We start from the raw sequence: 15,669 nt of genomic DNA, 5'->3' as shown, positions 1-15,669 counted from the left end.
AAAATTTTCTGTAAATAGTCAAAATATAGAACATCTATATAATTTTCCCCTGTTGTTCAAAGTTTTCAATCAACGGCAACAAAGGTTCGAGCTCACTTCTGTCTATCAAGTTGAATTCCTTCACAAATGAAACAAAATGAGCAAAGAATGAGTTCCAATGTGCTTCTAAGCTTAAATGAATAATTTTTTCAAAATGATTATGGTAAATATGGGCAAAGATTCTAAACATCTGTCTAGTTATATTCTTGCAATCTTTTAAGAAATTAGGCGGGAAAGCACCACCATTCTTCGTGGGAAATATTGATTGGTCATTCAATTTATTTGAAATCCAAGAAATAACATATTCAATATATTGACCTGCGGGCAAATTAACTGCTTGGCCGTTGGAGTCCACCCATAAATAATTGGTATTTGGACCTGCATTCATAGTAGGGAATGCTTCAGGTGTTACATAATCAGAAATAACACCATAGAATCGATTTAAGTTATTGAAAAGCTCAAAGATATTAAGGGCTAACCATTCGCCATAATCAACATATTTAGGAAGTTGAACAATAGTCTTGAACGACCCCTTGACAAGGGCAGTTTTAACATATGGTTCACATAAGAAAAGTGGAAGTTGAGTCGGCTGTATGCTGGTATTTTGATTGCTTTTATTTAATGAAGCTGCCGCACGCTTAGGCAGCAGATGTTGGAATTGTACTTGTGATTGCTGTGATTGTTTTTGAAGCGTCGGTTGCAACTGGGGTTGTACTGTTTGTGGAAGTTGTTGTTGTGGAACAACTGGTCTATTTCTTTTGATTGGTGACAGGGTATTACTAGATCTTCCCAGCTTTGAAGGCGAACTAGCTCTGGTAGGTGATTGTCGTCTAATATGGCTGCCAGGAACCTCTGTGTGGCCATAGAAAGACGATGCGGCATTTGGTTCTATATCCTTCTTGTTCTTCTTGGAACTTCTTCCTAAGCCTCTTATAGTGTTAAGAAACGACATAATCCTATCTTGAAAACCTTATATATGTTATATGTATTGCCTATGTTGGCGTTCTCTTGATTGTATTGACAGCCAAAATCAAAATTCACAACAACAACAACAACAAAAAAAAAATCGAGACAAAGAAAATACGAAAAAAAAAAATCACATCAGATCAGATCACGTGATGCTTTTTTGATTTCTTAGCAGAGCCAACCACTACAACTATGTTCTTCGTGAACTTTGACTAAATGAAATACGTATATAGAAATAAACTATGGGGGTATGCTTATGCAAGAAAAAAACAAGAATATATATAGCACATCTATTGTACAAATTCACCCAAGGATTGACCAACCTTCACTTTTTCACCCACAGTTAAATTGAACTTGAAATTATCAGGAGCTTCAAATACTAACACAACTGTCAGCCCAAGTTTAAATCCACCTATGTCTTGTCCTTTACTCAAGGGGAATCCGCCAAGTAATCTACTAGCATTTGTATAAGTTGCTTCATACACGGTATTCTTTCTTAATCTCTTCTTCTTGCGTTCTTCTGATTCACGAGAATCAATACTAATTAAATCACTAGCTTGGTAATCTCTTTCAAGTAAAGGAGTGTTTTCATTTTCTTCTTTTGACTTTTGATAAATTTCATGCTCGTAAACGTCATTAGTTTTTAAATTCTTATCGAAATTGACAACAATACTACCAACATTGGTGGCACCAACTGGAATCATGGAGAAAAATCCATATTTCCAATATCCTAAAAGAGCAACTCTTTCATTCAAAACAAATAATCCTTGTAAAGTCTTTTGGAAAAATGGTGCAACTGAAAACAATTCCCCAATAAAATGACGTCTAAGGGTAGTGACCCAGTTGGCAGGGGAATGGAAATGATGATAGTCTCCAGGAGCCAAGTAAATCACGGCAAAGTAAAGTTGCTTACTGTGTTTCGCGATCTTCAAACTTTCCAATGGGTCCGGAGTTAATTTTGCTGCCAATGATAATTCTTTGGAAATTGAAACTTCTTCACCCATGGCAGTACCATCATGTTCATCTTTATATTGCAATTCATGCATATGATAAGTAGAATCACCTTCACCTCCAATTAAATCATCGGCAGAATAAGAAATACCATTGATTTTGGCAAACTCTTCGTCTCTGCGAACTATAGTTTCGTCATCACTATCATGTTCCACTTCCAATGAATGGGTTGGAGCAGCTAATCTACCATGCTTCAAACCTAATAATGCATCAATAGAATAAGTCATTCCTTTAACTTGTTCAATTTCACCATCTTCAATGATACCAAATTTTAACACTTTACCATCGGCAGGACTCACCAATTCATCTCCAGATATAGGTCGAGCTCCTGGTTTTAAAGTACGGTAGAAAAATTCAGAAAGATTACTATAACTTTTTAAATCCGGGTTTTCCATTTCATCCAAGTTCACTCCAAAAAGAGCTGAGTATAAACGATAAGATGGGCTTCTGATCCATACTGGTAAATTAATCGAGTTAACTTGTCCCCATAGTCTGGAAATCGTCTTAAGTGGTAAAGTGGAATAAGCATATAAATGCCAAGATTGTGGTCTTATTCTATATGGATTAGCAGGGTGGTCTTCGTCAACTTCACCTCTTTGGTATCTTATTCTAGCAGCAACACCACCTAAAACAACAGTTAAAGTGGTAAGTGTCCACCATTTGATAAATTTTCGACGTTGTTGTCTTCTAGTACGGGCCTCAACTGAGAAGAATCGATTTTGTAAACTTCTAGTTTTCAGTTTGATTTTTTGATTTGCATTTGAAAACAGTCTTTTCGAAATTCTCAAACTTGGCAAATGCATATATCTGCTTCCGCCTCGAGGAAGAATATAACTTGAACCCTTTGACCATGTTGAATAATAAAGGACATTTCTCTTGGGACGGGGGATCTTCGGAAAGGGGTAGTAGTAACCGAAATTACGCTTCTGTTGAAAGGTGGTGGTGGTGTCGGCTTGTTGTTGTAGTATCTCTGCCATTTGGCTAGCTCTAGACAATGGTTGTGTAATGTTTTTACCGTGAGGACTAATAACGAATGGAAATGTACTACGTGTATATCTTGTCCTTGAAACACCTCCTTTATTTGGCCAAGGGAACGAGGGTGGTCTAAATAGCATAATTCTTCTAAACGGGAAAAGTTACGATCTCGTGGATCTTGGTATGCTCTCTATCGTCTATTACTAGCTCAAAACCTTGCCGGAAAAAAATTATCCCTATTAATTTGCTAGTTTGCTTTTCCAAGTAGGCTTTTTTTTCAGATCGTATTGGTCGTTTGTGTCAGTTAGCAATTTCTCACCACTAATAAAAGGCCAAGTTGTGATTAGATTGTCGGCTTGATTTTTCCCCTTTTTCTGTTGCAAACGCTTCCGATGAGCTTTTAGTTCCTTGAATTAGTTTCACGAAAATAAAAGAAAGTAATAGAAACAATCAAAGTAAGTGCCAATAACTCGTACGAAAAGAAAATGACAAAATTGAGTTTAATTTGAATACACTTTTTCCAAATTAGACTTTTTGTGTTTATGTGGTGAAAATTATCAAAAAGCAAAATCCGAAAGTCCCCAAAAAAAAAAAATCTCCCTGTTGTCTTTTTTGTCTTGTTGTCGTACAATGAAAACCAGCCGGGTAACAATGAAAAAAAATGTTAATTGCACTAGCGTAAAACAAACAATGACAATAGACACACGATCGTTTAAAATTTATGCATGTGATAATATTTATCTAACACTGGAAGGATTGACCTAGTACACACTATATTCTAAATTCTATACGCTTGACTCTATTATATATACACCACATCCAACAAGCAAACTACATACGCTATGTTTTACCTAATTCATCATGTCAATTCCCTAAATTAGTTAAAAAAAAACATTTCCATATTTGTAGTCGCGTCTTCTGCATGCAGGAAGATAAACAACCAATCAAAATATCATACACGATAGGAATCGTCTGATAATATAATTGTTATGCCAATGTTTGTTTTCGTTGGCTGAGTGATTTTCATGTTTGATATTTTCTTGTCCATTTCTCCTTTCTGGGCAATTTGCCGAATTTGCACCCCCACAAAAATTCTCCATCCCCAACATTTCAAATCCCTGTCATTTCATGCATATAGTTTTCCTAAAACAGATTATAGGTAGTGTGACAGCATCGCCCATTTTCTCTATTTCCACAATCTCTGTTTTAGTTTCTCGATGAATTCAACGGGTATATAATGTAATTCATCCTGGAGCATTCGATCACCATATGCAAATAATAATCTCAAATTCCACAAGTCTTCAATGGACTCTGGGGAACCAGTCATTCTCATGAGTTCTAATTTGTTATCAATTATATTGAAAATGCTTAAACCTGTAGAGTCAATACCACTAGATTCGTCGTCTTCATTGCAACTACTTTCATTGAACCATACTTTTCGTTCATACAGATGAATATTTTCCTTGACAAATTGGCAATCTAGTAATTTTACAACATCTTTGTTTGCAACAACTTTAGCCTCTTCAGTATATAACTCCCTATCCTCATTTTGTAGTAAAGACTTAATAGTAGGATTTAACAATTGATAGTTACTTCTCTTGTACACGTACAAAGTAAACGATTTCTTAAAAATTTCCAAGTACTTTGATTTCAATTCAAAATCAACTTTGACGGAAAAATGGCTGTCTGATTTGGTTTCAATGGTCAGAATCTCTTCTATATTAGGTAATAAACAAGGGGAAATGCGTTCTTCGACTCGGTAATCCTTTCTGGTAATCACAATTGGAATCTTGCATGGTTTCCTCGTCTTAACATCTCGAACAATAAAGCACCTTGGTGAAATTGCCAATGCCCAGAAATGTCTCAATGCTTGTAAATGGACTTCATACTCGTTATTTTCCGATGGGAAGATTGGATACATTGACGTGATCAAACAAGCAATGGCAAAATTACTATGTGTATCAAATGCATATTGTCCTCCGCCCAAGAATAATAACCCTAAGCCACAATTTATAGCCATATAGCCTCCATATCCCATATGCTTATTGGTATCATTATGCAATACTCTTAATCTTCTAAATACTTCCAAATCTCCACTTCCTGCCATTACTACAGCAACACACATTGCTAGTAAGTTTTGAATATTGATGGCACTATTGTATGCAATTTTTTGATCATAATTGTTATTAGTACTATGTTGTGTAGATGTTAATTCCAATTCCATCATCTTATCCAAGTAATGAAGAATGGTGTCACGAGCAGTAATATCATGGCTAGATGCATACTTGATAGCAATAGACATGCATGTTCCAGCAAGGATGTTGAAATAGGTTAGCATGTCAGAATCTAATTCTGTAAATGTAGCATATTTCTCGGCGACAACCTTGGGAATTTCCGATTCAACCCAGTTGATGGTGTTTTCAATTTCTCTCCACATGATGATATTTTTTGCAACACAACGCAAAAGTAACATATCGGAACGGATGTAATCTAGCAATTGTTCTGTTTGGGGAACATGTAATTTATTAGCAATTTCACGATTTTCAGTCTTGATGTAAATGAAACCAAGGGCAAGAATAGCACCACAGCATGATTTATTCAACTCTTCAACAGGTTGATAGTCCTTCATTGAAACAGCCAAACTCACCAACTTGTCCACTACATGTGTATCATTCAATCCTCTTAAGTCACCTCCTTTACCAAGATTTACAAACCCCAATGCAATACCAGCACTCAATCTATACCCTTCATGAATTTGTTCCACGTCATTTTGATATACTGAACTTGTGATCTGTGATAATAAGATTTCACTCATCCTTCTGTGCTGGGTTTCCAAATATAATAATCCAATTCCAATAAGGCCAGCGGTTTGTACCATAATAGGAACATTTAAATCGTTGGCACCTTGTGGAAGCAAGGCTACTGCATGAACCGAAAGTACCTTAGTTAACTTATTATCCATGCTACCTTTCAAACTGGCCGACATACCAAGCAATAACCCCACGCTAGTCAAAGGGTGCTTTGGACCCAAGTAATTATAGATATGCCATTCTTCTAATTTCTTCAAATGTCCATTTAATCCTAGACCAAGCAAAAACCCAGCATGTTGTGCATTCAATTCAGGAGGTTTGTTAAAGATTATCCAACTGCCACTAATACCTTTCGCATCTTTGCTTATACTCAAACCTGAAGATACACCATTATGGAAATTACCCCATTCGGAAACTTGTGATGGGATATTATCTTCCGAATGAATGATATTTGTCATTGTTGGTGTAATCAAAGTATTCAAGTTAAATTTGGGAATTGGGAACTTTTCCGTGATCAAAGGATGCCGACCACCATAGAACAATGCTGCTCTCCCGAGCGGGATTGTCAATGTTCTCAATGCTACAATAACTGCCAATTCACGTTGTAACAACACTAAATCATACTCCGAAAACCCTTGCGTTTCATGTAAAGTAGCTGTTTGGGTTTTGGTCTGATGTAATAACGTTGTAATTTCAAAATATCTTCGGTCAGAATCGAAAATCAATTTCGTGATACCAATTCTATCAGCTTCAGTCTGTCCATCCCAAGGAGAAACACCTTCGCTTGTATCAAAAACGCCCGAGAGCAATGTATTGATATCTCTAGCTTCAGTATCCTTGGATCTTCCACTGTATGACGAAACATCGTTATTTTCCAAGAGTGTAGTCAAATCTCTTCTCCCAACCAATTCAAGGGCATTATTTGTCCATTCAAATGCAGGATACTCTTGGCTCATCAGCAATGCTTCTTTCAAGGGGATACTAACTGCCACAGGGAATGTGTCTAAATCGCATGGAGTAATTCCAAACTCACACATTAAGTCAACTATTGCGGTAGGTCCATATTGATTAGAAACTAAAACTTCAAATAATTTAAGAATGTAATGTGTTCTTGGAGTTATTTTTGCGTCCACTTTATAGGGTTCTTCGACTAATTGCGAAAAGGTGAGGTATGGTACAATCTGGTTACTAAATAAACTTGTCAAGGATTCCAATAAATTAGGAGGGGTGCTGAACCGGCAACGGACAAGAAATCGTGTAGTTGGATCTATAGTGTCGGGTTTGATTCCATAATATGAGGGCCATGGTTCGGGCCAGCCCATCCATGTGGTTAATTGACATAAAAGTATGTTAAATTTATGCAAGCTCGACTTTCTCGTAGTGTTTAGTCTAACTTCTTCTCTCACTAGATGTAATGATTCCACGATAATAGTAATAAGATCTGATAATGAGTAGTTCAAATTTGTAGATTCAGACAAGTGTTTGGCTTGAGGGAGGAGTTGAGTAATTTCATTCTCCACATAACTAGACTGTTGCCTCTCAGTAAAGGGGTAAATTAATGAGAGCAAAGCAATGACAAATGCATTCCAGTCATTTTTATTTAACACATATGCTGATCTCCATAGCATCCAAATGTTAGTATTTAAATCTGATCCAGATAAGTATTGGAAACATGCTAAGCAATTGCCAACAAACTCTGAAGAAGGTTTAAGTATCAATTGGAGATTCATTATCTTTCCTTCATCTGCTCTAATTACCACCTTTTCATCACACGAGGAAATCAACTCTTGAATCACAGCTCCATTAAAATTATCTTTATTGGCAGAAATGGTATCGAGAAATGGGTTAACGATATTCAAAGTTTTACCATCTGTTGTCAATGTCACCAATAATCCTTCAAATTGTTGTGATGAAAGTGGTATGCAATCACGACAAGAGATTTTATATAATGACAGATGACGAATACTTGTATTTGATCGTTCATATATGAACACGCGGCATTCCTTTCTGGATTTATTTACAAGAACTATCCCTTCTTTATCCTCGAATACGATATTGAAAACACGAATATTCTCTTTGGATAGCCTACCTCCAAACAGATCAATTCGGGATAATATCATATCCTTTTTATAATTGGCAAAATTGCTTTCTTGTGACATAACTAAATCATGGGGGATATCACTAGCCATTCTTCCAATCGATGAAACATCAGATAGCAATGTACTTGTTCTCTTCTTGTCCATACTGATTCCTGAAACAACCACATTCTGAGAAGATTCTAAAGCTGGTATTTCCTCCTCTAGGATGCGTGATGTGGTCAACGCGCCATATTTTCTATTTCTCAGACTGTGTAATCGTTTATTGTTTGAGTCAAATTTCGAGGTTGCTCTTGTAGGTGTACGTATGTGGTAGACATTAATGGTACCATCATGAGAATTCAAAGTAGCACATAGGGAAAACTTTTGGATCTGGCCTGATTTGGTGGGAAATGTCATTATTTCTTCATGGGGCGATATAATTGATGTTGATGTAGTCGACACCATTCTGAATTCATCAATTGGATCCACAAGGGTAAGAATAGGACTTGATGTAGAAGTAGGTGTATTTAGGTTGAATGTACCTGTAGTAGATGCTATTGGCAGTTTAGGATCACGATGTAGAATTAACCCCGATTCAAACGGCAACGCCTTACTAAGTAGGAACGGTAAGGTAATAACGTAAGATCTTCCGTCGGGGTAGTAAATATTAATTGATCTTTTCAAACAGACAGCAAGAACTTCGTCAGGGTATTTAGTTGACTCTGGGGTATCATTAAGGAAATGGGTATATGTAGCAGTGACTATATCTTCGTCGTAATTCAATACTTTGGACACTAGTGATCCTTTCAAAACAACAACTTTTCTTGTTGATATTAAAAGTTGACGGTTATTGCTGAATAATCGAATATCTTGGAATTGGTCTGATGCAACGGGGAACTGTATCTCGTCATGGTTGATTATTGGAAAGGTTAGCGTCATTGCAGTTGAACCATATAACCGTGTTGGCAAATCTTTTTCAAAAGTGTTGCCAAATTTCCAAAACAATATTTTCGCGACTGGCATTTGACGTGGTCTCCCATACAAAGTAGACGAACTTATATAAACAATCGAGTAAGAGGTGAGATATCTAAGAAAACAACATAAATTCACTATGTACAGTCCATATAATGGAATAATTAACTATGTACGTCTTGTTTATTCAAGGATTCTGGTGATTAAACCAGTACCGACAGTCTTACCACCTTCTCTGATGTTGAAACGTTGGTTAACTTCAATTGGGGTCTTCTTGAATAATTCACCAACCATTTCAATGTTGTCACCAGGCATAACTTGTTGAGAATGGTCAACACCTTCACCTGGAGGGAACTTGAAGGCACAAGTAACATCGGTGGTTCTGAAGAAAGCTTGTGGCTTATAGTTTTCACCGAATGGGGAGTGACGACCACCTTCTTCAGTAGATAAGATATACAAGGAGGCTAAGAACTTGGTGTGAGCCTTGGCGGTGTTTGGCTTAGCTAAAACCATACCTCTGTTGACTTCATCTCTCTTGACACCTCTCAATAAGATACCACAGTTGTCACCAGCCATAGCTTGGTCTAATTCCTTCTTGAACATTTCAATACCAGTAACAGTGGCCTTGAATTGCTTGTCAAAGTTACCGACAATTTCGACTTCTTCACCCTTCTTTAAAGTACCACGTTCAACTCTACCGGTGACAACGGTACCTCTACCAGAAATGGAAAAGACATCTTCAACAGGCATAAGGAATGGTTGTTCCAAGTCACGGACTGGGGTTGGGATCCATTCGTCAACAGCATCCAACAATTTCATGATAGCTTCGGAACCAATTTCTGGCTTCTTACCTTCTAAAGCACATAAAGCAGAACCCATGACAACTGGGGTGTTGTCACCATCGAAACCGTATTGACTCAATAATTCTCTCATTTCCATTTCAACTAATTCCAACATTTCTGGATCGTCAATCATATCAACCTTGTTAACAAAGACAACCAATTGTTGGACACCAACTTGTCTAGCCAATAACAAGTGTTCTCTGGTTTGAGGCATGGAACCATCAGAAGCTGCAACAACGATAATAGCACCGTCCATTTGGGCGGCACCGGTAATCATGTTCTTAATATAATCAGCGTGACCTGGACAGTCAACGTGGGCATAATGTCTGTTGTCAGTTTCGTATTCGACGTGGGCAGTAGAAATGGTGATACCTCTAGCTCTTTCTTCAGGGGCACGATCAATGGAACCATAATCCATGAAACTGGCACCACCTTTTTCGGAAAGAACCTTGGTGATGGCAGCAGTTAAAGTGGTTTTACCATGATCAACGTGACCAATGGTACCAATGTTAACGTGGGGTTTAGAACGGTTGAAGGCAGCATAGGATCTGACCAAAGATGGGTAAGCAGATCTTAAAGCGGCGGTACGTAAAGTGGTACGGGCGGCAGCACCACCAACAGTGGACAAACGGTAGAGAGAAGCAAAGTTAGCTAACATTGTGTAATCCCTGACTTGTTGAGTAAAGAGGAAAAAGGGAAACTTTGGTTTGAATTTCGTGAAAATTTGAAAAAGTTTTTTCCTTGGGAATTTTTGTTCGATTTTGCTTTGTGCCGCCGCCGCGTAGCCAAAAATAGCGATGCGACATAAATAAACAGGCAGAGGAACAGCCAAACCACGTCAATTGCTTGGTTGGAACCTATCACATATGTTGGGGGCAAAGTGCGATAGCGATTGACGGACTCGGATTAGTTGGGAACTTTATTGTGCAATGACAATTGTTGGCTTGATGTAACATGTACCCGCCCTTCCACGTGACCCCCAACTTCCGTCCTCGAAATCTAATTCGCTGGTTTTTTGTCACGTGCGGGTGGTCACATGCTCGGATCAAAGCTCTTCTATAAAAAATTCTGCTAAAAAATTCTTCCACTACTTACTTTCTCTTCTTCTTCTTCTTCTTCTTCTTTAAGGATATCCTCAATGAATTGTAGATACCCTTCCTTTTCCATCCTTTCTAACATCGTTTCGCATTTACCCGTCTACACAAAGAGATAACTTAATCTCATACAAAACATGGGTGGGAAATTCGGTGATTCACTCCATCCAACCTACTTTTTGCTCCTGAGAGTATCCCTAGTGTGAAAACACATGGGTAATGCCACAAGAAATAACAATGGACCACTTGCGGGTCTGTTATGGGAATGGCGTTACGGATGGTTGGTCCATGCTTTTTTGTGTGGGCTGTTTAGTGCAATATGCGAATTTGTTTTCACAAATACCCGATACCGATCATCGATGTTAGTTTGGATTGAGAAGTTTTATATAGCACTGTCAATGGGATTACATTACATCTCCAACTGTAGTCTTGGGTATAAACCATGCATGTGGCACGCGTAAAGCCTACTCCCATACAAATGTCGTTGCAAAGAGTCGCTCGCGGCCCAAGGCATGGAGCACCAAACTACAATGACAACTCAACTTTATATATTGTGTATTTTATATTATAAAACAGTTCATGCTGTAACACTAAAGAAGAGGACTCCCCTCTTCATCATCATCTTCTTGAATTCGATCCACCTCATCGTGCAAATTCTCCTGTATAATTCTATCAATTGCCTCTCTTTCCAACTCTTCACCTTGGCCCTTAACATATACATAGTAGATACAAAGTGCCAACAAAGTTCCCTGCAACGATGCTGCAACTAAATAAGACACCCACGAACTCCAATGTGATCCTTTAGTAAAGTATAAAGTTGCTGTGAAAACGAACCCACCTGGGGTCTGGATGCACATCATGGGAATGGAAAGGGTCCCTGGGTGTTTTAACTTGTATGTGGTATGGATCTGAGGCAAGTACTTAACCACAGTCAACAAGGTGGACAACAACCCATTGGTGTTGGCTATTGTGTATAACAAGTTTCTCGATCCGGCAAGCCCGATAATCACTTGAATAAGCGACACCACTCCATGGAGGGTCACCCAATGGCCAACCTGCACTATACGTTGATATTCTAACTTATCCTGTTTAAGGGAATGCTTGGTGAGAAACAAGACAAATACAAGAATAAGTATAGCACAGGTGCATTGGATACCAATTTGAATCAAATTAAGCTGGGAATTTATACAGTTGAACATGTTCAATTCCCCAGAAATACAACAGGTTCTGGCAATCGAACTTATCAATATGATATTGGTCAATGTGAATATGGAAGAGCACGATCCCAACAACAAGAAATTTGTCGATAATCCTTCTGATGTTCTCTTATGGTAGATACGAACGTATTGCGGGATATAGCTGGCTATAATGCCAAACGTAATTAAAATCAGGAAAATGAGATTAACAGTGGATGCACCATCATATATGGAACAACCCTCGTCTCGTTTAACAAAGTAAGACATGCTTGTTTTCTGCTAAGTTGTATGTATTGCCTGGGGGGGGGGTTGGTTTTTTGCCTTCCTTGGAATCTCCACACGGTTTTAAGAAACTTTTAGTTTTTGCTTCTGGGGCAGTGCGCGTGTATCATCTTTTTTATTTGTTTGGCAACAACATCAAGTTTATATTGTCAACACCATACTAATCAAAACCAACCTAACATGTCACATTTATGGGCGGCGAAGGCGGCTCATAAGAACAATCAATCTGCTGCATTCATACCCGGAAGTTCTCGTTGGATTAGTAACGAGCTTCTGCTCCAATTTTCAAGCATTCTTGATGCAGATGAAGACAAAAACAATGTCTTTATAAAGCGTTATTCTGAGTTGAATACTTTGATGGATGATGTACTCAAGGGAAACAGCCATAACTTGTGGATGTTGAAACATGATGAGGAGAAAGAGAAGGAATACGTCGTTGAAAAAGATCTCAACCGTGTTATTCCCGATATAAGTTTTGACCTTGGAGATGAGAAGGAACATGATCCAGAGCCGGTTACCCTTGTTGCCAGTGAACATGTTAGCCCTGTTGTCCCTGACACAAGCTATGTCATGCATCATCCTGTCACCACTTCTCCTGTGGTTAGAAAAGTTGAATCCGGTTCTATTTCCAAAGAGATACAAAAGGTCATTCTGCCAGCTAGTAACGAATCTAGTAAGGAATCAAGCAGGGAATCTTCCTTCCTGGCTATATCCAGAGCAATTAGGAAAAGTATTGCTGACAGAACAGGAATAACCTTTGATCCTATATCCCCCATCAAACTAACATCCAAGACACCAACAGAACGTTCCTTTGCAAAAACTCCAAAGCGTAAAAGCTCAATGTTTGTCTCGTTGCCTGCTAGAACCCCAATAGTGGTGAAATCAACAACCAAACCAAAGAAAATAAGAAAGTACAAACCATATTCAGACAAGCCAAGCGAAAGGTCAAGCATATTCCAATCAGAGCCTCAGAGAAGTTTAGAGAAAATACTGACTCGAGTTATAGAAAGCAAGCCTATTAATATCAAAGAGAAATTTGCTATGTCGCCCGTCAAAGTACCTAATAACAGACAATTGTTTCAATTTGAATCTCGCATACCCCTTCCATATACTAATGAAAAACCACAGGAGGAAATGAAAAAGAAAGAACCCGAACCAAAGGAACAACCAGTTTCATCACCCGAACAGAACTCAAAAGAGGAGTCACCAAATATTTGGACCAATGTAAGCAAACTCAGATCATTATCACCTGTGAAACTATCACCCATAAAGCAACCAATGCGTCTGAAATCTCCTCGCAATGCATCGCCTTTGCATTCACGTTTACTGGCTAAATACGCCCCAAAGAGTATTCCATTGACCAAAAGACAACTTCCACGAACACTGCCCCAGCGTCAAGATCTGAAGTTTAACAATAGGTTGCTTTCGGTTAGATTGTTAAGCCCGCCCAAGCTACAATTACCTGTTCTGACCCCAGATTCCAAACTTGAAACAGGGGTCAGAAGGATCCCGTCAAAGAAGCTGATAGTTGAGCTGAGAAATGAAGTTGAAAAACCAAAGCAAAAGTTGATCATTGGACCAAATGGCCTTACTGCATTACCCCCTCTCCATGGTTCAACTACACGCCTTACTCGTCCTAAATCTGATACTTTTGAAATCACGAAAAAGAGGAAGTTGACTGCACCAAAGACTCCACTTCGTATCACGGCCGAAACATTACCTCATGTGTTGACTGATGACGAAGATGACACTACTCCAAATAAAGACAGGAAAGTGCTTCAAGATTGGGCTCGATCACCTGAATTAAGGAAATCTATGATTCAGAATAGAACTATTAATGGGAGTACTGTTTTTGGCAAAGAGCCAACCTTGGATTTGTACGAAGTGTTTGAGAATAGAGTTAGTAGTGAGCGTGGTTGTCAATCACCGGAAAGAACGCCGGATTTGGTGGAAAGAAGGCGAGAAGAACGGGAGTATCTGAAAAAAATGGGCTATTTGTAGAGGGTTTTTTTTTCAATTTATTCCCTTTTTGCTATATTTATTTCTATCTACGACTAGCTAAAGCTGTTTCCTTGTTCCATTGTGCTAACCATCCATCCACATCCTGTTTAGGAACAACATAGAGTCTAAGGGCGTTATCAAATAATGGCGCCTTTGGTTTATCATTCATTAATGCATTATTAATTTCAATTTTCTTACCAACTTTCACAAGACCACCTGAAGTAGTTTCCATAAAACATTGTAAATTCTTGACGGTGAAGTTTTCATGTTTTGGATCATCAAACCATTCCTTAGGTCTATTCAAAATCATTTCAAGTAATTCCAATGGAGTTGTTAATTCACTTATTTCATCAATAAAATCAAACTCATCAATGGTTGGATACAAAATCATAGCCGGGAAGATTAATTGGGATTGGTAATCTTTTTCATCTTCCAATCGTATTTTGGAATTGGTCAATACTTCCGCTGGTTTAGAAGTTTTGATGATTTCAAAATGACGTAATTTTATAGAGTTTTCAAGAATGCTAGCAACATATTCTTCATGTTGTTTCTTTTGGGCACGTTTCAATTCGGCTTGTTTGATTTGGTCTTGTTTGGCTTCAATTTGTTGGATCAATGCCTTGACATCTTTATTAGATCCGTCTATACTTAATGCGTATTGTAAAATCTGTAATGCCTCATCGTACTTCTCAATAGCAAAGAATGCTTTACCTGATCTGAAACAAGCCTTGATGTTCTTATCATCCAAAAGTAAACATTTCTTACAATCTTCAATACACCTTCTATAATTCTTTAATTCCAAATTACAAGCAGCACGATTTAAGTACAATGCTGATTCGATATCCTTTCTTCCGCACTCAACTTCCAACCCCTTGTTATAATACTCAATGGCATTCTTGTATTGTTTGACTTTGTAACAATCATTGCCCTGGTTCTTGAAGTTAGTGGCGATTTCGTGAGGTTCTCCTTCATAAGCCAAACTACGAAGGGCTTCAAGCTCGGCATTTTCTCCGCCTTCACCATCGGTCTCGTCAAGCTTGGTCATGAAGAACGGAAGTCTGTTCAATTCAGTCATAATTTGATCGGTAGATTTAGATGTGAATTCGGCTAGTTGTGGTGGGAGTGCAGGGTCTCCTGCCTTAGGGACGTATCTGAGTCTATCCCATTCTGAGACAAGTTTGTCTGCTACTTCTCCCACGTCTGGTACTTGTTCTGGTTGAGACATGTTTGATAAGTATAAAGCAAATGTCTCGAGGTAAAATAAGTTGAATTTTTATTTTCTTGCGATGAATCTGGAGTGCTACCAAATTTATAAAATTTTGCGACATTCAATAGTTGCGACATAGTTGCAACTTGCAGTAATCCAACCCATAAATATGTATTTTATATATTTATTTATATAT

The 15,669-nt window shown here is 38.1% G+C and overlaps 7 protein-coding genes across 7 annotated transcripts; 1 reads left to right on the top strand and 6 right to left on the bottom strand. All coding sequences in view use genetic code 12, as the record gives it.

The window, feature by feature from the left end:
• Positions 1-34: 34 nt before the first annotated feature.
• On the bottom strand, positions 35-991 carry MOB2 (Mob2p; the record flags this gene model as incomplete). The annotated part of the gene is made up of 2 exons (XM_007372133.1): positions 35-742; positions 785-991. 2 exons carry the CDS (start codon positions 989-991, stop codon positions 35-37), a joined length of 915 nt encoding a protein of 304 aa, XP_007372195.1.
• A 304-nt stretch (positions 992-1,295) lies between these two features.
• Positions 1,296-2,993, bottom strand: PSD1 (phosphatidylserine decarboxylase 1; the record flags this gene model as incomplete). The annotated part of the gene is made up of 1 exon (XM_007372132.1): positions 1,296-2,993. One exon carries the CDS (start codon positions 2,991-2,993, stop codon positions 1,296-1,298), a length of 1,698 nt encoding a protein of 565 aa, XP_007372194.1.
• Positions 2,994-3,718: 725 nt separating this feature from the next.
• On the bottom strand, positions 3,719-8,843 carry APC1 (anaphase promoting complex subunit 1; the record flags this gene model as incomplete). Its single annotated transcript, XM_007372131.1, has 1 exon — positions 3,719-8,843. The coding sequence occupies one exon, from the start codon at positions 8,816-8,818 to the stop codon at positions 4,178-4,180; it is 4,641 nt and encodes a 1,546-aa protein (XP_007372193.1).
• Positions 8,844-8,968: 125 nt separating this feature from the next.
• On the bottom strand, positions 8,969-10,371 carry TUF1 (translation elongation factor Tu; the record flags this gene model as incomplete). Its single annotated transcript, XM_007372130.1, has 1 exon — positions 8,969-10,371. The coding sequence occupies one exon, from the start codon at positions 10,349-10,351 to the stop codon at positions 9,035-9,037; it is 1,317 nt and encodes a 438-aa protein (XP_007372192.1).
• A 449-nt stretch (positions 10,372-10,820) lies between these two features.
• On the bottom strand, positions 10,821-12,282 carry SPAPADRAFT_57845 (uncharacterized protein; the record flags this gene model as incomplete). Its single annotated transcript, XM_007372129.1, has 1 exon — positions 10,821-12,282. The coding sequence occupies one exon, from the start codon at positions 12,248-12,250 to the stop codon at positions 11,378-11,380; it is 873 nt and encodes a 290-aa protein (XP_007372191.1).
• A 159-nt stretch (positions 12,283-12,441) lies between these two features.
• Positions 12,442-12,923, top strand: SPAPADRAFT_57844 (uncharacterized protein; the record flags this gene model as incomplete). The annotated part of the gene is made up of 1 exon (XM_007372128.1): positions 12,442-12,923. A coding segment is annotated over one exon (434 nt), but the record flags the coding sequence as incomplete, so codon positions are not given.
• A 1,386-nt stretch (positions 12,924-14,309) lies between these two features.
• CNS1 (HSP70/90 family co-chaperone) lies at positions 14,310-15,491 on the bottom strand (the record flags this gene model as incomplete). Its single annotated transcript, XM_007372127.1, has 1 exon — positions 14,310-15,491. The coding sequence occupies one exon, from the start codon at positions 15,489-15,491 to the stop codon at positions 14,310-14,312; it is 1,182 nt and encodes a 393-aa protein (XP_007372189.1).
• Between the last annotated feature and the right edge of the window lie 178 nt (positions 15,492-15,669).

Source organism: Spathaspora passalidarum (assembly GCF_000223485.1).
Source record: "Spathaspora passalidarum NRRL Y-27907 unplaced genomic scaffold SPAPAscaffold_1, whole genome shotgun sequence".
Lineage (NCBI taxonomy): Eukaryota > Fungi > Ascomycota > Pichiomycetes > Serinales > Debaryomycetaceae > Spathaspora > Spathaspora passalidarum.
Note: the sequence above shows the minus strand (reverse complement) of the source record. Positions and strands in the feature narration are given on the sequence as shown.